The 25,227-nt window shown below is 39.6% G+C and overlaps 1 protein-coding gene across 3 annotated transcripts; it reads left to right on the forward strand.

Annotated features, from left to right (window-relative positions):
• The first annotated feature begins 903 nt into the window (after positions 1 to 903).
• HDAC11 (histone deacetylase 11) lies at positions 904 to 23,531 on the forward strand. Of its 3 annotated transcripts, none has more exons than XR_014174937.1 (11): positions 904 to 1,388; positions 3,556 to 3,704; positions 7,107 to 7,207; positions 9,306 to 9,422; positions 11,333 to 11,375; positions 13,548 to 13,624; positions 14,784 to 14,846; positions 16,046 to 16,142; positions 17,009 to 17,187; positions 17,798 to 17,948; positions 18,496 to 18,627. XR_014174937.1 is itself a non-coding variant. In XM_081947654.1 (11 exons), coding segments are annotated over exons 1-11 (1,020 nt in total). In that variant the 5' UTR covers positions 904 to 1,386; the 3' UTR covers positions 23,434 to 23,531. The 3 variants fall into 3 exon arrangements, 2 of the variants coding, with proteins under 2 accessions (XP_081803780.1, XP_081803779.1); XM_081947654.1 differs by lacking the exon at positions 17,798 to 17,948 and adding an exon at positions 23,428 to 23,531 and having other exon boundaries at positions 18,496 to 18,681; XM_081947653.1 differs by lacking the exon at positions 17,798 to 17,948 and having other exon boundaries at positions 18,496 to 21,727.
• Positions 23,532 to 25,227: the final 1,696 nt, after the last annotated feature.

The following is a 25,227-nucleotide window of genomic DNA, read 5'->3' on the forward strand; positions in this document are numbered from 1 at the left end:
TATCAATACTGGGAGTCATTGATAGCCTGATCATGAAACTGACGAATTATTATAACTGTCAGCAGCTAATTCCACAATCTACTATATATTATGAGAAAATGTTTCTTTTGGGGGGGCGGGGAGAATGGGATTTCTTTACATTTGATGGATGACTTTGCTGGGTTCTAATATTGGGCATGACAGAGAAGAAACCTTAAATGTTCTCTATTATTTCAAATATTTTTATCGTGCTTTATCTTATGTTTCTTTGTTCCAACCTAGAGATCCAGTTGCTGTGCACAGTATGTAAACTTTTGTTTAAACGGATGCTACTCCAACCCATTAATATTTTGGTTGCCTTTTTTTTGCACCTAATATTTTTCAAAACAGCAGTGATTAGAAATGAGTAAGTATATAGGCTCACCATTGGTCAGTATGATAAGTGCAATTCCATTTTTTGTCCTCATCTGAGCACTAATTTCACTCTGATGAATTTGAACAGTAGCCAAATACCAGAGTTGTAAGAGACGTTGGAGGTCATCAAGTCCAACCCCCTGGCTCAAGCATGCAACCCTATACCATTTCAGACATGGATGCCAATTTAAAAAGAAACTAGCAAAAATTTAACCCTGTTTCAAGCCCTCGGGGATACTTGAAAACTTTTGATTATTTATTTAGAGCTGGAGAACATAACTCGGAGAAAATCTGTGCAGTCGCTGGAAGTTAATGATTCGATGGCGCATAATCAGATAGATGATGATAGATAGATAGATAGATAGATAGATGATAGATAGATAGCTAGCTAGCTAGCTAGCTAGCTAGATAGCTAGCTAGCTAGCTAGCTAGCTAGCTAGATAGATAGATAGATGATAGATAGAATTTTAGATAGAATTCTTTATTGGCCAAGTGTGATTGGACTATTGGCCAAGTGTGATTGGACACACAAGGAATTTGTCTTTGGTGCATATGCTCTCAATGTACATAAAAAGACAAGATACATTCGTCAAGAATCATAAGGTACAACACTTAATGATAGCCATAGGGTACAAATAAGCAATCAGGAAACAATATCAATATCAAAGTGTCAATAATATCAATAATCAGAATGTCAGCTACGTAAATAAGCCAACTTTCACATTTCAGTTACCCAACTTGAGTCTAATTCGGCTGATTCGGTGAACAAGAACTCCGGGTTCACACAACCTGCCGACTACGCCACAACGGAGCGTCACATCCCGCCTGTGTTTTTAAGAACGCCGAGGGCAGGGCAAGCAAGGCTCAGATAAGGGCAAAGTGGCCTCATTGGAAGAGTCTGAGCGTGCTCAAGAACAACCGGGCATGCTCAGTATTGCCCGGGCAGGACTTCGACACGTCGGGTGCTCGGACGGAGCTTCGCTTTAGGGCAGCATGTGAGTTGCAGGAGACGGAGTGGCGCAGGGCTTCCCCGGCGAGGGAGAGCCCCCTGGGGAGGAGCTGTTTCTCCCGGGGGAGGGAGGGGGGAAAGCGGCTGCTGCTGCAGAGCTACATCGACCGGGTGGGGGACCAGATGGGGGGCAACGCCAAAGCAGGGGGGGGCATATTAGGAGGCGGGAGGAAAGGAAGCAGCCCTGAGTCCTGAGTCCCCATCGCGTCTTTCCTCGGAGCGGTTGCTGGGACGGATTTGTGTGTTCTCACAATGGCTGAGCTCGGGACTGCATGTTGCTGCCCCTGGGCTCGGGGCTGCACCTTGAGTCCTGGGTTTGATCGACACTCCTTTATCACCCGGGCTGCGGCTTATACATAACATGCTAGTCTTGAGAATACAGACGCCTTGGAGGTAGTTGTTGGGATGTCTTGGCTCAAGAGGGTTTATAAAAATGGCGATACGGACTTACCGTCTCACAAGTTTCGTGGGTTGCGTAGGTGTGCACCTATGTGGGTGCCTGCGGGAACACCCCGACGCCCGTGGTAGAAAATGGGAAAGTGAACTGTTCAGATGAGCATAATATTACAGAATGAGAGAGTTGCAAGGGACCTTGGAGGTCTTCAATCTAGTCCCCTGCTCAGGCAAATGGTTGTCTAGTATCTTCTTAAAGACCTCCAGTGATGGAGCATCCCCAACATCTAAAGGAAAGCCGTTTCACTGATTAATAGATACAAACTCAAAGTTAACTGGATTGCAGAAAATACGACTTCAGCAACAGAATTGTTAGTGCCTGGAATGTACTACCTGACTCTGTGGTTTCTTCCCCAAACCCCCAAAACTTTAATCTTAGACTGTCTACTGTTGACCTCACCCCATTCCTAAGAGGTCTATAAGGGGCGTGCATAAGCGCACCAATGTGCCTACCGTCCCTGTCCTAATGTTCCCTTATTATTCGTATCCATTCCATGTATTCAAAATCATGTTTATACTTGTATATGTTATCTAATACATGCTTGATAAAATAAATAAAATAAAAATAAATAAATTATTCTCACTGTCAGGAAATTTCTCCCTAGTTCTAGGTTGGCTCTCTCCTTGATGAGATTCCATCCATTATGTCTTGTCCTGCCCCCCAAGTGTTTTGGAAAATAGATTGATCCTTTCTTCTATGTGACAGCCCCTTAGATATTGGAATACCTCTATCGTGTCATTCCTAGTTTTTCCCTTTGTTAAACTAGACATCCCTAGTTTCTGCAACTGTTCATTCGTATGTAAAATGTTTACTCCATAGCATTGAAATAAAATATATTGTTTGATAGAAACGATTTTCTTATATTTATATATAAGAAATTCCATATCCTTGACTTACAACCACAGTTGACCCCAAAATTTCCATTGCTAAGCAAGAGAGTTGTTAAATGAACCATGCCCAATTGTATGGCTTTTTTTTTGTCACAGTTGCTAAGTGAATCATACAGTTGGCAAATGAATCTGATTTCCCCAATTGACTTTGTTTTTTGGGAAATCACCTGATAAGGTTGTTAAATGGCAATCAGAAGCTGGGATGCTGCAACTGTCATAAATATATCCCAACTGACAAAAGTGGAATTTTGATCACATGACCCATGGGTATGTTGTGACAATTGCAATTACAAGGACACATCATGTCATTCATGCCATTGTAACTTCAAATGGTCAGTAAACAAATGATCATAAGTCGAGAACTACCTATTTTCATGTTTGTCATTTTAGAGCTGTCACTTAAGTGAAACTTTATATAATTGCTATCCTAAATTTTAGATACTAATGAATTAAAATTAAGTAATTTATTGTTTTGGTTTTAATACTTGGTAATGTAATGGTTTTAGAAATGCTGTAAAATAATTCTGTATATTTTAGATTTTTTTAAATCAGATTTTCTTAAAATATTATCCTTTTGGTTCCTAACCTTAATAAAATTAATTTAATGCCTTTAATTATTTTGGCTCATTACTTCTTTCCTGCAGTTTGAATAACACTGCTGGTTTCTAAAGGAAATTAATGTGATGAACATAAATGAGATTCTTAATAAATGTAGCAAAATGGTTATGTAATTCAGAAGTATATGTATGAAATGTGGTTTATTCTCGCCTATCAGTATATTGAATGTCTAATATATTTATTTCTTCAAGGCCTCATAGGACAGAACTATATCAAGATACTCCATCCACTTGCTGGCCTATTGTTTATTCACCAGATTACAACATTTCATTTCTGGGCCTGGAGAAACTGCATCCATTTGATGCTGGAAAATGGGGGAAAGTAATAAATTTCTTGAAAGGTAATAAAAACAAAGTAGTGATATAAATGTTGTTGGAAATTAAACTAGTCCTCTGTTAGAGAAGTCAGCTTGCAAAAAAGCAAACAGAAAAGTAATAATTTGTATATCCGATATTTTCAAATGAGAAAATAGGATATCTTATGTATCTAGAGTGTTTAATATACAGGCAGTCCTTGACTTACAGCATTCATTTAATGACAATTCAAAGTTACAACGGCACTGAAAAAGGTAATTTGTTACTGTTTTTCACACTGAAGACCGTTGCAGCATTCTCATGATCACAGGATCAAATTTGGGTCAACTGGTATGTATTTAGGACAGCTGCAGTGTCCAGGAATCATGTGATCATCTTTTGGACAAGCGAAGTCAACAGGGGAAGCCAGATTCACTTAACAACCGTGTTAATAACTTAACTACTGCAGTGATTCACTTAACTGTGGCAAGAAAAGTCGTCAAATGGGGCAAAACTCAATTGTCTTGCTTAGAAACAGAAATGTTGCGCTCAACTGTGCTCATAAGTCAAGGACTTACCTGTAATCACATGGGAAATTCATCCTCTCCCTAGTATAGAAATCAACTCCTACAATGTTTCCAACAGATGGCCATTCTTGTTTAAATACTCCAAAAATAGTTAGGTTTGTGTTTATTTATTATTTAGAATTTTAGGCCACTTCAATTGTACAATAGTTACATAATTATGAGCTCAGAATGTTTTGCAAAAAAAAAAGGTAGGGAATATATATTTGTAAGGCTGTGCACATATTTCTGCTTGCTTCTACGGCATTCATGAGGGAAAATAGAGCAGGGGGAACAATAGAAACTTTCTGAGGCTGGGTTTGAGTGACATTCATCTGATTTACTGTGAAGAAATGATATATTCATTATAACCGTGATGTGCAGCCAGTCGCTTTTCAACCTGTCCAGTTTATAAATGCTGCACTGATCAAAAGATCCTGGAACCTTTGATACTCACTCACCACCAACAATCTGGCCAGGCACTCGCAACACACTAGGCTAGACTAAATGGAATTGGGAGATTGTGATGTAGAGTGTTATGGGAATCCAGATGTTGCTTTTTAAGTAACCCATTCACATTAAATCATAATATGGTTTATTTATTTGGGACTAGTGTATCATGTGAACACAGCAACTATGTTTTACATGAGCACAGCCTTTAAATAAAAGAAGGAAACCTGGTCCCTATATTAGCTTGCCAGTCCACTTATTTGCCAAACATGGCTGTGAACAGAAATTATATGAAAGGCTGAGACTAAAATTGTTCTGGTAACTCCTAAAAGTGAACTTAATACTCTCTACATTTCTTTCTTTATTTCTCTAAATTTAAATCATGATTTAAATCACTAGTAAAAAGGCTTGATTTAAATCAACTCGATTTAAAGCATAATGTTTAAAGAGCAGCTGTCATCTCTGTCCTGCAGCAGTTCCTCCTCTGACCCACTGTTGACTCACCGACAGTCCCATTCACTTTAATGGGACGGCTGGTGATGTGGCAGTGACACAACAAGGTGAGGGACATGGCGGGCAGCAGGTGAGTGGATTCCCCCTAACAGGTGCTGCGATGATGGATCTGAAATGACAGGTGCTCTGCAAGGACTCATTCTTGCTGGTAGTTAGAATATTTTAATATTATTATTTGCAAACAAAATGAAGGTTTCCTATTTAGCTTGCAGAGCTTGGATTCATTGAATGAGTTTACCAAAAATGCAAATATTGCCGAATATACAGCCTCATGTTGCATAACTAAGCTCCATTTCATGCTGAATAAACTAAATCATTAATGTATCTTAAATAGAAAACTATCTTTAGATGCATTTTTTACTCCAAAAGCTTTTTAAAAAAATAAATTTGATTAAAATAAAAAAAATCCATTTTTTTTAAAAAAATCATTGATTTTTATCCACCCTGCTCCCAAGTAAGTTAGACTATTGCTTCTTTCTTCCCTAGTCAGCTATACAGTAGGCATCATTATCTGGGATAAAAATGTTTCAACGTTTGTTGCGATATTTGTCTGGGGAAATCTGTGGTACGCGTTCAAATTATGATATTTAGGAACGATAGGATTCATTATCCTATCTTCTCTTGGCAGAATCTCAGAGCTGCCCTTGGAGAAGGATCTCCAACCTCATAAACATTCTCTTGGGAAGCTGCGGAAAAAATGTGCTGCCAGGAGAATTCCAGTATTACAATAGCCCAAAAATAAGCTGGCAGGACATTGGAGTCATTGTATTTGCAGGATCTTCGGTTTCCCTGGCATGAATGCCAACCCATGCTAGTAGATGACCTCATTTCTCTCCCGTAGAACTCAGTGGGAAAGGGCTGTAGGGAAAAAACACATCCCACAAGCATTTAATTTGTAGATTGATCTATTGATTTGTATTGCCAACTTCAAAATGACTATGATTCACAACCAGGGAAGTATAAAAGCAGAGCATCATAGAATCACCATGAATTAAAAAGACAGTAGCTAATTTAAATACACCCAAATAGCCCCATCCTTCAAGGACAGCAGGCAAGCCACGTTAGACCCTAAGAATCAGCCTTCCCGAATAATTGCAGGCAGGAGCCGTAGGGATCTCTGGAAGGAGAGTGTTCAAGAGGGCAGGGGCAACCAATGAGAATGCCTACCTTTGCTTCCTCTCTTTCCCCAAAACTAATGTGGAGGATCTGAGACATCCCCTTCATGAGAAGAATGCATGTCACGCACATTCCATGCGGTACGGGGGGGAGTGGGGGGGATTGAAAAATTTTAGCAACCGGTTCTCTGCCCAGTTGATGGGTGGGCGCATGGCCTACTCGGCCTCCTGCACCACTGCAGGGGTGGGGGGACCGTTTTTGCCCTCTCCAGGCTCCGGAAGTTTTGCTTGAGCTTCCGGGAGGGCTCCAGAGGCCCTCCGGAGCTGGAAACATGCCCGTTTTCAGAACGTCCAGGAAACCTGTTTTTCACCCTCCCAGAGCCCTGCACTTAACTGGCATGATGGACAGGCCATGTGGAGAGTCCTGGGAGGAGAGCGGTGGGCAGGGCCAGCCAGTCCTTTCAACTACCGGTTTGGCGAACCAGATGCAAAATTAGCATCCGGTTCACCCGAACTAGTCCACACTGGCTGAATCCCACCCCTGATGTGGAAGAGATGGCCCGGAAAGTGCCTGGGAATCAAAGTAATAATAAGCTTTAAAGGATAAAATCAGCTTTTTGGATAGCATGTGGAAACCTGAAAATACAGTAGCATCCAAGGTTAAACAGGTTTTTTATTTGATCCAGCACAAGTTTTCTTACTTAAAAAAAATTGAGTTTGGCTTGGCTTTTAAAGTGTTGTAAAGTGAATCTTATTTGTGTATCATTTATTAACCCTCCACACACACCCTTTTTTAAAAAAAACTCAGAAGCAAAGTTAATTACAGATGACTTGATTGTACCGGCTCGAGAGGCAACCGAAGAGGACCTTTTAGTAGTTCACACAAGACAATACTTGAATCGATTGAAGGTATGATGTCATCTTCAGTGAAACGTTTTAAAAATCTTTCCTCCCTGGCGTATATTGCATCTCTCTCTCTCTCTCTCTCTCCCCATCTTCTCTCTCCTCTCCCCTCTCTCCCCTCCCTCCTTCCCTCTCCCTCCCTCCCTCTCTCTTCTTTCTCTCTTCTCCCTCTTCTCTCTCCTCTCTCTCCCCCTCCCCCTTCTCTCCCCCCTCCCTCCCTCCCTCTCTCTTCTCTCTCCCTCTTCTCTCTCCCCTCTCTCCCCCTCCCTCTTCTCTCTCTCCCTCCCTCCCTCCCTCTTCTTTCTCTCTTCTCTCTCCTCTCTCCCCCTCCCTCTTCTCTCTCCCCCTCCCTCTCTCTCCTCTCTCTCCCTCCCTCCCTCTCTCTTCTCTCTCTCTCCCTCTTCTCTCTCCTCTCCTCTCTACCCCCTCCCTCCTCTCTCTCCCCCTCCCTCCCTCTCCTCTCCCTCCCTCCCTCTCTCCTCCCTCTCTTCTCCCTCCCTCTCTCCTCTCTCTCCCCTCCTCTCTCCCCTCTCTCAGGCAGTCATGAATGTCACAGTTTGCAGATTAATTTTGGTTACAAGTTATGCAAAATATTTGAATATTGGTTACCATTTTTTTATTGCTTACACAAGCATATATATCAGAAAGTTTTGAAGAGGTATTGATTCCGTGCTTTTGCCCTACAGTGGAAAGTGTCCTATCTTTAAAATACAGCTTAGTTATTTGTTGCCTTGTCCTTTCAGTTGTGCTGTTTGCTACATTAGCTCCATCCAGCCATTGAAATCATTGTCATTCATTGCTGCTCAATACTTTTGCCTTTGCAGAACGTTCTTGCTGTTAATATTTTTCTTCACCAGTTAAACACAATTATCTAATTGTAGTTGGACATAAAGTGAGGTGTAGCAAACATTGTTCTAAACTAAGTGGTCTGTCTACATGGGGAAAAAAATACATAATATAAGTTGTGGGCTGTGTCAGATGATTGAATAAGCAGAAGGCAGATGAACCTGTGGTTTTTTCCCCACTTCCTTTTTCTTGTTCCTGTGTGGCTTCTTGGATGCCTACCTGCTTGGTGTGTCTCTAGTCTAGATTATATGGGGGCCTCTGGAACAAGTGGGGGATGCAGGAAAAAAGGAACAATTATCTCAAATCATTTTTAGACAGACATAACTACAGATAGTCCTCAAGTTGTGACTGTAATGTACCCCTCCATTATGATTGTTAGAGTGGTAAAAGGGGTTGGTCACATGAGCGTGGGATTTTAGTTTTTTTGCAGCAGTTGTTAAGTGAACGGGGCATTCATTGAGCAAAATCAGTGGTCATAAGTATAAACCCATTGTCCATTGTAGGTGTGATTTTGCAGAAAAGGAAGGGCTAAGTCCCCTTTTTCAGATAAGATATAACTTAGTGACTGGTCTTAAGTCGAGGATTATTTTACAAGGGGAAGGATGGCTGAGGAACATACGTCATTTTCTCAATCTAGAATCCAACCTTAATCTGCTCTTCTTAATCTGCTCGCCTCACAGATGTTTTTTGTGGTGATCTACATTGTTGACATAAATAAATGCTTTTCCTTTGCATACAGCTATAGTAATAACGTTACAGTTGAATTACTAGCCATTCTTATTGAGTTAGCCCAGTTTAACTTGATTGGACTTACTTCGGAGTCAGTACATTTAAATTAATTTGTAAAGGGATCATATGTATGCAGGCTCTCATCCTACAAATGCTGATTTCGGATAAATCCCTTGACTTGAATAAGTGTGACTTGGGTAGACATGCATACATGTATTGACAAAAAATAATCTTGAGTCAGATTTGGATATATATATATATATATATATATATATATATATATATATATATATATATATATATATATATATATATATATATATATATATATATATATTTATATTTATATTTATATTTATATTTATATTTATATTTATATTTATATTTATATTTATATTATTTATATTTATATTTTTATTTTTATTTTTATTTTTATTTTTATTTTTATTTTTATTTTTATTTATTTATTTATTTATTTATTTATTTATTTATTTATTTATTTATTTATTTCCTCCTTCTCTTCTTCCAGTGGTCCTTTGCAGTGGCTACAATTACAGAAATCCCGCCAGTCCTTTTTATGCCAAATTTCCTTGTTCAGAGGAAAGTGCTGAGGCCTCTGAGAACCCAAACAGGAGGAACAATAATGGTAAGCATGTCTTACTTGGTTTCTAAAGCTGAATAAATCTGCACATTGGTCTAAACAATAAGAAAGAAGTGATCAAAGAAACTCTTATAAAACTCAGATCTTGTGCCATCTCAGCTGCATTCACATGGCAGAGTGACCCATTAGTAGCTTTATAGCACTTAGCCTTATATACCACTTCATAGTGCTTTTACAGCCCTCTCTAAGCGGTTTACAGAGTCAGCATAATTGCCCCCAACAATCTGGGTCCTCATTTTACCCACCTCGGAAGGATGGAAGGCTGAGTCCATCTTGAGCCTGGTGAGATTCGAACAGCCAAACTGCTGGCAGCCGGCAGTCAGCAGAAGTAGCTTGCAGTCTAACAACTTCACCACCATGGCTCTTTATCATTGCTTTCTCAACTTAATCCAGCTTTCCTGAGCTTGTGTGGCCCATTGAACCAGAAATCAACAACAGTTGAATTTGATACAAATTATTTTTTATTCACTGCATCATTTAAATGCAGCCATTTTAAAATTCTGATTGCTAGTGGTTCTCCAGATTTGATCTACTTCCTTATCTTTTGTTTGTTTCTTTGTTTGTTTTATAGCAGATGCTAGAAGCACGCTGTTACATTTGTCACTTTATCTGGTAGTGCTTCTCCAATAGTTTCTGCTGGTTTGATATTGTGAGAGTCGAAATTGTTATGCATTTCTAAATAAGACAGAAACATTGTTTTGGTAACCCTTCCAAGATAAGAGCATGGAGCTAGCCATAATTCACAAGGAGACTAAATGAGCATAGGATTACACTTGGATCAGAGAACCAATCTATATCAGACCAGATTAATTAGTTCAGGTAGAAAAGGCACACTCTGGGTACCAGCGACTAAGGACCTCTGTTTGGTGAGTCCCAGTAGACATGCCTTCTCTGCTGTGACAGCTGCCTTATGGCACAGCCTTCCCCTCCAAAATTAGATTAGTTCCATCCCTTTTGACATTCTGCGAAAGTGCTCAAGACCTGTTTGTAAGATTGGGTGAATGGATGAGGCAGACTGAGGCTAACAGTAACAACAGCTCTTTATTAGTCAACACCATGTACAACCCAGCAAAAAAACTGTCTGGCAGCAGCCCTTTGAGTATTTTCCCGCCGGATCAGAGGACCTTGGTGGAAATTACCATTTCCTTGGTGGAAATTTATCAGTATGTAACGCCCCTCCCCTCTTAGTTGGGCTGATACGCAAGTAGGTGGGTTTTCTGGCCTGCGCAGTTCAGTTTGCGCTGAAACCTTGGACTGGTCTGATGAACCTGTTCATGGCAGACTATCATTGCATGGTAATGAGGCACAAGCAAGCATAACGTGGCAACTGACAGAGAGCATGAGTTCTAGTCCTCTTTTAAGCTTGAAGCCGGTTGGGTGAGGTTGCCAGTCCTTCTCTTTCAATCCAAGGAAGGAGGAGGCAAGAGCAAACCACTTCCAGAAATCTTGCCAAGAAAACTGCAGGGACTCTCTAGGCCAAGAATCAAAATTGAGTCAACGGTGTGAGCATACAGGATTAGATTTAATATTAAGGCATCAAAGAAGTGTGAAAAGAATACCTCTTATGGCTCTCAGAACTTCATCCAGTGCGGGTGGCCAAAAATATTGTCTCCTTTTTAATATTTGGGGGTGTTTGGGATGGTTTTATTAAATGAAATTGCACCTTAAATCGTGTAAAAGCATAGGGCACTCATTGAATCCCTTAAAAATCTCTCAACTTCTTCCAAAAAAAGCAGGTTAATAGAAATTTCACTTTGAAGTTCAAAATCCCTTGCATTCTGGTTGAGTAAATAGGAAGGGTTTAATTTCGCAATGGTGCTTAAACGTTTGCAGAATCCTTTGGGGGTCTACTTTTCATAAGCGAATTCTTTTTCCCCCCTTCTCTTTATCTTAAGGCAGGGAAACTGGCTATTGAGCGAGGATGGGCAATTAATATTGGTAAGTAGGAATAGATTTACTTCCTTTATCACAACCAATCTCTCTATATAAAAGCCAAATACCACTCACTCATCACAAAATCTCCAGAACTGTAAAGCCCACTAACTTGAAATTTGGCACGTATGTTCCTTTTGGTTTCTAGGTGCTTGCTAAGAAGGATTTTTCAATCCTTCATCAGATCATCAGTATTTCTTATACAGTATTATATTAACACATGTTGATGCTAAGGAGTTAGATGTTCTACTCCCTCTCCCCACCTAAAAGGTACTCTGTTCCAACTGCCAGTTGCCTTATATGGGTGTGGCCAGCATGTGACTCATTGCCCTATATTAACATGCTCTGATGCTAAGAATACACATTCTACATTAAAGCTTTTCATTTATAAAGCCTAATCACATACAGCCATCTGGAGTGTGTGTGTAGATATAAATACAGATATATATCATGTTTCCCTGAAAATGAGACCCTGTCTTATATTTTTTTGCCTCCAAAAAAAGGCACCAGGTCTTATTTTCGGGGGGATGTTGTCCACTGACTCACCTCACTTGTGCACATTGCCCCCAGCCTCTTTTTTCCTATCAGAGGCCTTCAGGAACGTATTCATCCGGCAAGACCTCTGAAGCTGATAACAGAGCTCCAGATTGAGCCAGAGTTCTGTTATCAGCTACAGAAGCCTTCAAGAAAGCCTTGCCGGCTGCAGCAAAAGAAATGGATTGAGGTGTGCAAGGCCTGTCTGCAACTCTCCATAGGTAAGTAATAGGGCAGCTTCAAACCCCTTCCCCCTACTCTAGCTTAATTTTTACCTGTGCACCCTGGAGTGGGCTGGGTCTTAATTAGGGCATATTTCGGGGGTGTAAAAATCAAGTTAGGGCTTACCGTATTTTTCGGAGTATAAGACGCACCAAGGTTTTGAAGAGGCAATTTTTTAAAAAAAGTAGGTAGGTAGATAGAGGGATAGAGAGGGAGAGAAAGAGAGGGAAATACAGTAGGTAGGTAGGGAGAGAGAGAGAGTGGGTAGGTAGGTAGGTAGATAAAGGGATAGAGACAGAGAAATAGAGAGAGATGATAGAGAAATACAGTAGGGAGGGAGGGAGGGAGGGAGGGAGAGAGAGTGTGTGTGTAGGTAGATAGGTAGGTAGAGGGATGGAGAGAGAGAAATAGAGAAATACAGTAGATAGGTAGGGAGAAAGAGAGGTAGGTTGGTAGGTAGAGGGAAAGAAAGAGAGAAATACAGTAGATAGGGAGAGAGAGTGAGTAGGTAGGTAGGTAGATGTTTCCAGGTGTATTTATCCATGTGCTGGAGAAGGAAATCACTGACAATCTGCAGAACCATGTTTCTACTGGCACTTGATCAATTTAATTCTCATCAATCGAAGAGCTTTCCAAAAGGAAAAAAAAAGTTTTTGCACTCTGCAAACATCCCAAAAACACTATTCATGCCCTTTTTTTAAAGGGCATGAATAGCCAGGGGGGGGGAGGGGACGAGCAAACAACGGCGTGTTTTTCACGAAAACGGGTCTGTTTTTTGTCAAAGAACTTGCATGCATAACCTTATGGAGGCTTATAGAATGCTGCCGGGGGGGACGGGGGACGGCCCATTTTTTGCTCATTTCTGCCCTCCCCAACCCCCAGCAGCTCTCTGAAAGCCTGCATAAGAGTATGCATGGCAGTGGTGGGTTGCAGGCGGTACGCCCCAGTATGAGCGCACTGGAGCCAGCCCGGAGCACCGGGTACTGTTCCGGTACAGTGCCCCGGAGGGCCCACCTGCCGCCCGAGCCCCTTACTGGGGTTTAAAGGCTTCTGCGCATGGTGCATGGCACGTACAGCGCCTGTGCGACGCTCTGCGGAGCAGCTGGAGCATCGTGGAGGCGCTAAGATGCATGCGCACGCTGCACGCGCCCATGAGGACGCCGCCGGCCCCGGTCCAACCGTACCGGTTGTAATGGGATTTGAATCCCACCACTGATGCACGGCCATTTTAGGTGAAGGGGGCAGGGCTTCAGAAGGCAAAAAATGCTGTATTCAATGTATAAGACGCACCCAGATTTTCAGCCTCTTTTTTGAGGAAAAAAGGTGTATCTTATACTCCGAAAAATATGGTATTTTCTGAGTAGGCTGTATTTTCGGGGAAATACGGGAGATACACTTCAGATTTTCTATTTCTTTCCCCAGGTGGTGGCTTCCATCACTGTTCAAGTGATAAGGGTGGAGGCTTCTGTGCATATGCTGATATCACATTGACTATAAAGGTAAGCAAAAAGTTTGATTCTTGATAGAAACTGCAAAACTGTCTCACATCCGCAAAATCAATAACTGATTTTGTTCTTAGTAATTCATATAATGAAAATAATTATGGCATTTTTCTTCCGCCCGGAGAGATCAGGAAATAAGACAATCCTTTTCTAAGGATGTACCTTTCCCCAAGGATTAAATTAACGTGTATATACTTCATTTCTTCCTGCAATATTATCTGATACAATTATCACAAGGTTATTTGACTGTGTTCACAGATCCTGGCTTGTTTTGGTTTAGCATAAGCTTGAACTCAGTAATTGTAGCCTGTAACCTCTTGGTTCAGCATTGTGCATGAACTAAGCCAGCATAACTTGATCGACAAATGGGGTGGAGACCAAATTTTGCAGCACGAGTTAAGTTTCTGAGTGTGCTTATGATTAAGACTGAATGATTTTATTGGTAAGGGAAGGAGTCAGAGATAATAACACAAAAGGACCCCTCCCAAATCCTGTACAGAATCCAACAAAATTTTGTACTATTCACAAAAAAGCCCAAACAGCTCAACAGAGATGATTGAGGCAGTAACCCATGACCAAACCTTGCTCGGTTAAGGTCATGCCTGTTTCTCTTGTGTTGTTCAGTTGTTAAGTTGTGTCTTACTCTTCGCAACCCCATGGACCACAGCACACCAGCGGGGTGTTTTTCTTTATCTTTTTACAAAGAATTGGGAATTGGTAAAGAGATGAGAAATAATACATATATTTATAGAGTTTATACAAAACATATATTAGAGTGTTTGAGACTTAACATGGCATATCAAAAGAAAGAAGCTGTAACTTACAAACTGTAATTGAAAGACTAATACAACAAACTAAGCTTATCAATGTTAGCTTGAGCAGGATGTGTGAACTAGATTCTTGAACAGATGATTAGGATGTTGCTTTTTCCCCTGTGTGTTTTATGGATGAAAAGAAGTAAATTTCAGTGCAAACTGTTTGAAATGTTGGGAGTGTTTTCAAATGGATATTCTGTATTATAGTGATAGAATAAATAGCCCATGATATATGCCTTATATGACAAATTTCTTTAAAATGTCCATAGCAATGTGGGGCAAAATTTATGCTTTAATTTTGAAATTTCCTTTCTTTCCTATTTTTGATTTATTTTGCTCAGTTTTTATTTGAAAGAGTAGAAGGAGTTTCAAGGGCAACTATTATCGACTTGGATGCACATCAGGTGAGTGATGAAATTAAAATGTCCTGAGACATACTGCCATAAAGAAACTTAATTGCTCAACTGGAAGGTTCAGGATATTTTTACAAAGCAAAACTTAACAAGTAATGTTTAATGCAATATAGATATTCCTCAGTTAACTAGGCAATTGGGACCAGAATTGCTGTTGCTAATAAGCTGTGCGATCATAAAAAAATAATGTCATATGATAGGTCTTTTAATGATGGAAGTTCTGGCACTCCTAGTTACCGTCATTAAGCAAATTACCACTCGTTGTTCAATTCAATGTATTATTACAGTCGTGGCCCAGAGACCAGAATAAAACCACTCCGTAAATATACAATTAAAAATTCTGGTATAAAATAATAACTAAAATCTATGATAAAATCCAGTCTGTCAATTATACATGGTCTAACTATATTAAAATTATAATCCATAAAATGTGTGGCCTGTTGTCAGTTTAATACTAAAAGGAAAAGGAATAAGCAGTGCAAATGGTTTGCCACATTTGTTATATAGCATAACATCACTATGGTGGATTAGACATGTGTTTCTGATGAATCCCCTGGGCTGGCACGCCCATCATTAAGCAAATGACCATTAGTTGTTAAGCAAGGACATCATGTGGTTGCTGTTGGCAACCTCCTGCAAGCTTCCCCATTGATTTTGCCCATCAGAAACCATTAAAGGTTGCAGATGGTGATCATGTGACCCAAGGATGCTGTGATGGCTGGAACTCAAAAGGTCACAAATTTGAAGGGTTGTGGAATGAGTGGGTCATTAAGTGAGGACCACCTATAATTAATTGTCATCCCCAGGGAACTTAAAAATTGCAGACGTTGAGTAAAAATGATCTTATAAAAGTGTCTTAAAGGTGAGAAGAAGAAAAATTAGGATGGAAAAACAATAGTTCCCTATGCTTTGCCAGATTCATATTTGGGAGGAATGCTATATGTAGGTCTGAACATAGAAGCTGAACTAGAACAGTCTAATAATTCAAAATTATTAGAGTTAACAATTAAGAGGAAACCTATAATAGGTGCTTACTATAATTAATCTTGATATCAATAACAGTCCCACACAATCACATTCTGTTATATCACAATAAACAGCTAGAGTTGTTTTAACCTACATATTAAAAACAGAACCAAAGACAACATGTTTTGGCCAAATTAATGGGTTTTTATTATTTTAACTTGTAGGGAAATGGACATGAAAGAGACTTCTTGGAAGACAGGAGAGTATATATTATGGATGTTTACAACAGGTATATTTATCCAGGAGATGGACTTGCTAAACGTAAGTAGATAGTGTTTTTGAAATTAATATGATCTAATTAGTACAATCTAATTTGTAATCATGAAATTATTACACTCATAATTTAATATTATTCCCTGAGGAATGAAAGGCAGCATTAGTTATTTAAGGCTGCAAGCCTATATGTAGGTAGTAAAATTTGCTGCAATCTGTGGGGGTTACCGCATAAGTAAATTCTGTAGATTTACACTGTAAATGTTTAGAAACCTATATACCACAGTATATTTGAATAAAGTCAAAAACCGAAAATCCTATTCAGAGAATAAACTATTAATGTTTACTTGTAAGGTTCAAAGAGGGGTTATTTACTATATTTTTCAGAGTATAAGATGCACCAAGGTTTTGAAGAGGCAAACTAAAAATAAAAGTTTTTGCACTCTGCAAGCCTCCCAAAAATGGCCTGTTTTTTGCAAAAAAGGGCCAGTTTTTTGTCAAAAAAGAGCATGGATAGCCTTTAGGAAGCTTATAGAGTGCTCCTGGGGGCTGGGGGGGGGGGATTGAGCAAAAAACTGCATGTTCTTTTGCTAATTTCTGCCCTCCCCAGCCCCCAGGAGCTCTTTGAAAGCCTTCTACAAGCTATGCACGGCCGTTTTGGTGAAAGGAGCTAGGTTTCAGGAGGCAAAAAATGCTGTATTCAGTGTATAAAATGCACCCAGATTTTCAGCCTCTTTTTTGAGGAAAAACGGTGCGTCTTATACTCCGAAAAATACGGTATATTATTTTAAACAGTTTCCTCCTAGTTATGTCTAAAAAGATGTGTATCCTTAGCATCAAAAGCTGGTTTTTCTATCCTTATTCCTTATCTTTCCCACCACCTTTTAATTGTGTATAATCCTTGTAATTATTAGGAGCCATAAAACGGAGAGTTGAATTGGACTGGGGCACAGAAGACACAGAATATCTTCAAAAAGTAAAAACTCACGTGGAAGGTGCACTGAATGAAATGAGACCTGACATTATTATCTATAACGCTGGAACTGATATTTTGGATGGTGATCCTCTGGGGGGCTTAGCTATTTCACCTGAGGTTTGTAGATCACAAAATATTTATTTATTAAGATACAGTAGGATATAGGAGCTTATCAGTATCTGAACTATGGTGCCCGCCTCAGTATTCTGATATCCTATTACAACCCTACTTCACCTCCTGAGTTAATCTCATTTTTTATATTTCTTTTTCTCTGTTTCTTCTCTCAACTATTGAATGTTTTTATCTTGTGCTACATACGCTATGTCCCCTCAATTATTGATTGGGACTGTGTAGTGCTCAAATTTTATTCCCAAAAATATTATGAGAGAATGGGAACATAAGAAGTACATTGTCTGCAACTCTTTAAAGCAGCTGTGTCTTTCTCCAGGAACTACACTTGTCCTTTGCGGTTAAGGTACACAGTCTTGTGGCGAAATGCAGGTGGTTTAAGGAGTTGCAGAAAGGCACTAGGCTTGTGTTGCTGCATGGTTTAATTTAGATGTTATTCTCAGAATTCTGGTGATTTTCCTACTGCTTTACCTGGAATGGTTCTGGGGGAAAGGTTTCACTGCTAGCAGTTGTTATCTGTTAAACTTTTGCAAAGAAAGTGAGATCCTGTCTGCTTGATACAGAGAGAATTTTAAAAATGCTCAACATTTCATGCCAGATCTGATGTGATCCATCCCTACTGTCTCAATAACACATCTCATGTAGCTGCTGAAAGGACTTACTTTGACGCACTGAATGCAGGAATTCAAGAATTCATTTTCAACTGTTTCCTTGGTTGGCTGTTGATCAGCTCCTAGGTTTTTTTATTGGTAAATGGCTCACAAGTTATTATTATTATTATTATTATTATTATTATTATTATTATTATTATTATTATTATTATTATTATTATTATTATTATTATTATTATTATTATTATTATTATTATTATTATTATACCATGCTTCTAGACCGCCCCCTCTCCCAAAAGGGACTCGGGGCGGTGTACAGTCCATGCAAATATATCAAAATACAATAAAAAGTTGAATATGTACAGTTGGAATGGAGGAGGTTAAAAATGGAATTAAAAGAACTGTACAAAGCTAGTATATATAAATATAGGTTTTTAAACCCCTAAAACACACACAATAAATTAAAAACAATACCCCTAAAATAACCAGTTAATAGTACATTTGCCAGGAGGGACAGTTGTAATTATGCCAGGCTGTAATCACAGCTAGTAACTGTCATATTTAATTCACAAAAGATATTGGTGTAAAGTACATGCAATATTGTAAAACTATGACCTGTACAGTTGATTGACTGTTAGGAAATTCAATATTTGCTGTTTCAACTTTTGGTATTGTAAATTTCCAGGGCATTATCCAAAGAGACGAAATTGTGTTCAGAGCTGCTCGAAAGCACCGAATCCCTATCCTGATGGTGACCTCTGGGGGCTATCAGAAGAGAACTGCCCGAATTATTGCTGATTCTCTTCTCAATTTGCACCACCTCGGGTTGATTGATCATGAGCTTGCAACTCGGGAGGCTGGAAGCACTAAGGTAGAACTAATGAGCAAGGAACATAAGGACAATCATTTGACATCTCAGTAAAGGAGGGGAATTTGGGATCCCTGCATAATACACAATTATAATTGTTTAATATTTAAACCATGAGATGAGCAATATCCCAAGTTCTCATAGAATTAATATACACTAATGGAGACAGATACTTAATAGTATCCTACTTGCTTTCCAAGGACAACCCCCATGAGGGTTGTCAACACAACTTCTTCCAGTTCTTTTAGATGCTGTTTTATGAACTTTTACACTGCCCTGACATCTGGAATGAGTTAGGCTTGCTCTGCTCTGAGTAGAGAAATGAGCAGTGCATTTTCTTACCTCACTTAATCTGGCTCTTCAAATAAGATTCGCATTGTTTAAGGAAGGCAAGGATTTCTGAAAGTGATTACAGGAACATTTTGAATGCTAGAGCAGAATTATTTTCTGGAGGACAGCCAAGATAATGGAAACAAAATGCAAAGCAAACTCTCTCTGTGTGTGTGTAGCATTATAATGTCTTCCAAATATTTTTTAAATAAAATTCTAGTGGGAAAATGGAAATATTTAAATTCTTCATCAGAAAGGGAAATCAGTATGAGTATCTTTTTGATCATCTGAAATATGATTATAATTCAAAACTACAGGCAAGGATAGTGTAACACTGCTAGATTCAAATCTTCATTTTTTCACACTCTTTCCAGAAGTATATAACAGAATAATGGTCTGCTTCTTATTTTCACTGAAGATTTAGGATTATATGCGCTAAAATACCACAAATAAATGTAAGAGCTTATCACTGATTTAAAATACAACGCTAAGTAGTGCATAGATTGTAACAAAATGTATGAAGTGACATATATAAAGTAATTTGCGCCAGATTTAACAGCAAAAAGTTAAAACTGTTGCTACCACTTTTTCTAAAATGGTGCCTATAAAAAATGCATGATTGAGGCATACTTGTTTGATCAAATCAAAGTTCTGTGTTGTAATATTCAATCATTATCTTTGATTATAGATCTCATTGATAATATGTATTTCTTTATAATGGTACAACCTTACTGAATTCTGAAGCCTGGAAAAACTATACATGTAAAGTAAAAACTTAAATGTTTTTGTTTTCAGTCACATTTCTAGAAAGTGTATAGATTTTTGAGAGGGATAGGACATGCAATGGTTTCTTTTTAAATTGTAGAAAGCTATTCTATGTAAACATTAAGTGCTTTCTTTAAAATGGCGCTAACCTTATCATTCAAAACTATTTTTTTGAAGAAGTAGTTCCTAGGAAGGGAAAACGTGTCTCTAGTCTCAGGAGCTTTTATTATTAGAGACGATTAATGGTCAGAAAATGAGAAGCAATGGAATTGATTTATATGTATGTCTACAGGTCCTATAGAACTTAAAGGCTCCTCCTGTGGTACACAAAATAATGCTGTAAAATTAATGGGAAAAAAAGATAGGAAAGGCAGTGGCGTGCCAAAGGATGTTAATTCTCAGTGGCCTTGGTGTTTGCCAGAGTCTATACATCAGCACTGAAACTGAAATGCAGTAAAAGCAGGCAGTCTGCAGATTCTAACATATTCCAAGTTCCAAATAAGCATTTTCTCTTTGAAAATGAGAATTACAGTAGTTAGGTGATTAGTTAAACATGTACCAGTGTGCCCTGCAAAAAGATAAATTATTGCAAAACAGAACAAAAAACAACCTGCCATAAATTTACTGGGATGATAAGAGCTGTGGTGGTGCAGTGGTTGGAATGGAGTATTGCAGGCTAATTCTGCTGACTGCCAGCATTTCGAATCTCACCAGGCTCAAGGTCGACTCAGCCTTCCATCCTTCCAAGGTCAGTAAAATGAGGACCCTGATCGTTGGAGGCAATATGCTGATGCTGTAAACCACTTAATGAGGGCTGTGAAACACTATGAAGTGGTATATAAGTCTAAGTGCTATTGCTATTGCTATCTTGAATTTGGAATGAGTTGTGCAGTGGTGAAATTCAGTCAGTCCGCACCTGTTTGGGAGAACCGGTTGTTAACTTTCTAAGCAGTTCGGAGAACCGATTGTTGGAAGAAATCTTATTTTGTTTTTTTTCTCATTTTACAGGGCTAATCCTGTAAGGAAGGCAGGAAGGAAACATTCTGATGTTATTTCTAGCCTAATCTTTACTGCCCTGCTTACAGAAACTGCCTCTTTGGTTAACCCTTATTACATTGTAACAGCTAATGTGAAGTGCCCATCGTCTTGAGTGACATTGAGTTGGCCACGGTCACATGACCACCAAGCCACACCTACCGAGCTGGTCATTAGGACAGAGAACCGGTTGTTAAATTATTTGAATTCCATCACTGGTGTAGTAGGAAACAGATACGTGTCTTGTGACTGAATTCTCCACCATAGCAGCCATTCCTACAGTCATTCTATGAAATCACCTGCAATGCTTTTGAAATTGCCAATAAATCCCCTAGCCTGAAAAGATTGTCTGTTCCTGAAATACAAAATCAGATACATCCCAGTGCATTCATTTACTCTAAGTGCCATTAGGCTAAATTAGCTATTTTGCAGAATAAGCAACATGGCAACTGAAGTGCATCCTTTGGTAATAAACTACCCAGGTTTAGGTTCATAGATACAGTGCTTATATAGCATGGTCATGGAATGTCAATCTTTTTCAAGGGATAGAATAAATGGCTTGCAGGGCTTAAGAAATAATGTAATAGAGCAACTCAAACTGAGTTAATATGAAATCTCAACCCGAGGTACGTTGTTATAGAAAGAACTCAAATGTGCTAGCAATTATTTTCATTTAAGTAAACTTGATGCTCTGGATTAATATTAAATGGCAATATTATCTTTAAAAAAGCACTTTCCTCTAGTGTTTAAAACACTTAAGTACTGAGATGTATTTTTTACGTGGTCTAATGTATTTTAGAGTTGTTATATGAAATAAATTTTTTACTGTGTTTACATTTGTATTAATTTCAACCACTGTAATATGTACTAAATGTTTAATTTTATGGATAAAATTAAAATATTAATTTTTCTCATCTTCCTCAGTTTTTCAAACATGCACAGTAATTGCAGTCACATTTTTAAAAATGAGGTTTATTTTTAAAATTGTTTTTAAGAAAGAGTTTAATACTAACTTGGGGAGCTTTAAGTCTGTGTATGCTTATTAGGATATAGGTTGCCATAAAGTTGAAGGGGTTACTTCTATTGTAAGTATATTGTCATTCATGGATAGAGAACTTAATCCTCAAATAATTTTGTGCTGTGTGTGTGTGTGTGTGTACATTGATCCAGCAAATGGACCCCAAAAGACCAGGAAAATTAAAAAAATATCCTAGACCAGTGATGGCTAACCTTTTTGTCTTTGCGTGCTGAAAGTGTACACGCAAGTGCCTACACGCATAAATCAATGTGCAAGCAACACCCCTGGGACCAGAATTTCTGTTGCTAAATAAGGCAACATTAGAGTCACATTAGTTTATACAATCTTTTTTTTACTATGGTTAAGCGAATTACTGCAGTTCTTCAGTGAAGTATATGGCAATGAAGTGGCTTCCTCCATTGACCTTGCTTGCTTGTCAGAAACTGACTGGGAAGGTTGTAAATCACAGGTGCCAAACTCACAGTGTCACATGGTCATCACATGGTGACACGTCCGACCTATGGGTCACAAGTTTGACACCCCTGTTGTAAATGGAGATCACAGATCACATGATGTGGTGATGCAAACCGTCATGCCATTTGCCAATGCCTGGATTTTGAACACTTGACCCAAGTGCGAGTCATAAATACAAGTGCCAATGCACTAATCATAAATCTCATTTTTCATTGCTGCTGTAACTTTGAACAGTCGCTAAATGAATGGTTGCAAGTTGAGGACTACTGGTATAGAACTATTCCTGCTGGAAGTTAATTTATTCTGCACCTCTTTCATGGAGCTTAGACAATTAAATCATTTCTTATTTCTATGGAATATGTCCATTATAAGAACAACCCCACTTCCCAGTAGGACCCACCAGATAAGGCTGCGGGCAGTTAATGAACACAACATCATCTTCCCAAAGGGCAGGTTAGCCATCACTATTTCAGGAGGGAGTGAGCCTCCTAGTTTCAAGTGCTTTACGCTGAGAAATGCTTCTTTTCTTCTGAACCTACCTTCTCTACATTTCCTTAACTGCCACAATTTCTGTTGTGTTGAGAAAGGTAGAATAATCTGACAGTTGATCCCATCTCCAACAATTTATCTCCTGCAGTGGCGCAGTGGATAGAATGCAGTATTGCAGGGTACTTTTGCTGACTGCCGGTTGCCTGCAATTTGGCAGTTCTAAACTCACCAGGCTCAAGGCTGACTCAGCCTACCATCCTTCCGAAGTGGGTAAAATGAGGACCCAGATTGTTGGAGGGACAATAGGCTGACGCTGTAAACCACTTAGAGAGGGTTGTAAAACACTGTGAAGTGGTATAGAAGTCTAAATGCTATTACTACATAGCACATGTTTACCCACGCACAGAAGCATGCAACAGTCAAGCGTCAAGTGTAAAATGTTTTGACGTGCAAACAAGTGGACACAAGAATACTTTTAAAACATGAAATGTCTGAGACATAAAGAAGGTCAAAACACTCAACAGGGCCAGCATTCTGTCCTGGCAATCCAAAAGAAAGAAAATACTTGCTTCTCTGTGTTCTGTACCTATTTGTACACAAATCTGCATAATTGTTTTATGACACGTTTGTTGTTTTAGACATAAAAGACCCTTCAACTGAATCTTGCAGTATCTCCACTAAGAAACCTTGCACCAAGATGGGCTTTGATATCTAAAGGAACAGCTGAGAGGAACATTCCCCCTCCCCCCCCGCGCAAAAAATACTGCCTTTATCTGACATGATCCATCAATAAAGTTACTTCTTTTGCTCATTTGGCTATGCCCTGGTCTTGTTCTTAGTATTGACACATTATTTCCCATGGAAGGAAATAATAATAATAAATAATAATGTTGAATTTATTAGCCGCTCCCTTTCCAAGCAGGACTCGGGGCGGCGTACACTAGAAACATATAAAACATAACACATGTGTACAAACACATAAACATACATATATACAAAGACATACACGTACGGAGGAGGTAATAAATTACAACATTTAGACAATTAAAACCATTTGCATACCCCCATAATAAAACCCAATATACAATAAAAAATTTAAAATTTAAAAGACAGTCGGGAAAAAACGGAAAGAAAAAAAAATTACGGTTGAGCCAGGCCAGATAGTTGGAAAAGGTGGGTCTTCAACTGTACACGGAAGGAGCGGAGATCGGAAATAATCCTGATGTCACGGGGGAGGTCATTCCACAGGGCTGGGCCCATCACAGAGAAGGCTCTGCTCCTGGGTGTCGCCCCCCGACACTGTTTGGAGGACGGCACCCGGAGAAGTCCCTCTCTGTGTGAGCGAATTGGTCGTAGGGATGTGTGGGGCAGGATACGATCCTGCATGTAACTAGGTCCTGAGCCATGAAGCGCTTTAAAGATCATAATCAAAACCTTGAAACGCACTCGGTAGACCACAGGAAGCCAGTGCAGCTCGCGCAGGAGAGGTGTTACAGGGGAGTATCTAGTCCTCCCCATAATCACCCGCGCGGCCGCATTCTGGACCAACTGTAGTCTCCGAGTGCATCTCAAGGGAAGCCCCATGTAGAGAGCATTGCAGTAGTCCAGGCGAGACGTCACTAGCGCATGGGTGACTGTGCGTAAGGCATCCCGGTCCAATAAGGGGCGCAATTGGCGCATCAGGCGGACCTGATGGAACGCCCCCCTTGCCACGGCTGTTACATGGTCATCCATGGACAGCCGGGCATCAAGGAGGACGCCCAAATTGCGCACCTGTTCCATGGGGGCTAGTTGGACGCCCCCAATGGCCAGAGATGGAAGCACCTGGTTGAACCGGGGGGCCGGAAGCCACAGCCACTCCGTCTTGGAAGGGTTGAGTTTTAGTCGGTTGCCATCCATCCAGATTGAAATAAGTCAATCTGTCTTGCATTTGTCCCAAGACCTAAGGAGTTAATTTTTTATATATGTGAAGTATCTGGGGGTGCCTTTGAAAAATATCCGGAAGCTTCCATTTGGTTCAAAATATGCAGCCCACATGGTTTTGTGCAAGTCAGGATTTACATGTGTCACATCTCTTGCAGGAAATCAGCATTGGTTGCTGATTTGCTTCCGGGTCCACTTCAAGGCGTTGGTTGTCACCTTTAAAATCCTAGGTGGCCTGGGGGAAGGTGATTTCAAAGACCATCTTTGCTCGCTTACATCCACCAAATACACCCACCAGAGTGGAAAGGCAGGGGATGTTATGGATACTCTCTCTTAAGAAGGGCCACCTACTGGGACAAAGAAGGGTCTTCTTTGTAGTAGTTGTCACATCCTTGGAAAGGTAAGACTAGCTCCTACTTTGACAGTATGAAGGCCATGGATATGGTTTTGCCAGTAGGCCTGGGAACCCCAGGTATGGTATGAAGCCCATCAAATGGTTTGGCTTATCACATGGA

Source organism: Natrix helvetica, assembly GCF_964273705.1.
Source record: "Natrix helvetica genome assembly, chromosome: 1".
Taxonomy (NCBI): Eukaryota; Metazoa; Chordata; class Lepidosauria; order Squamata; family Natricidae; genus Natrix; species Natrix helvetica.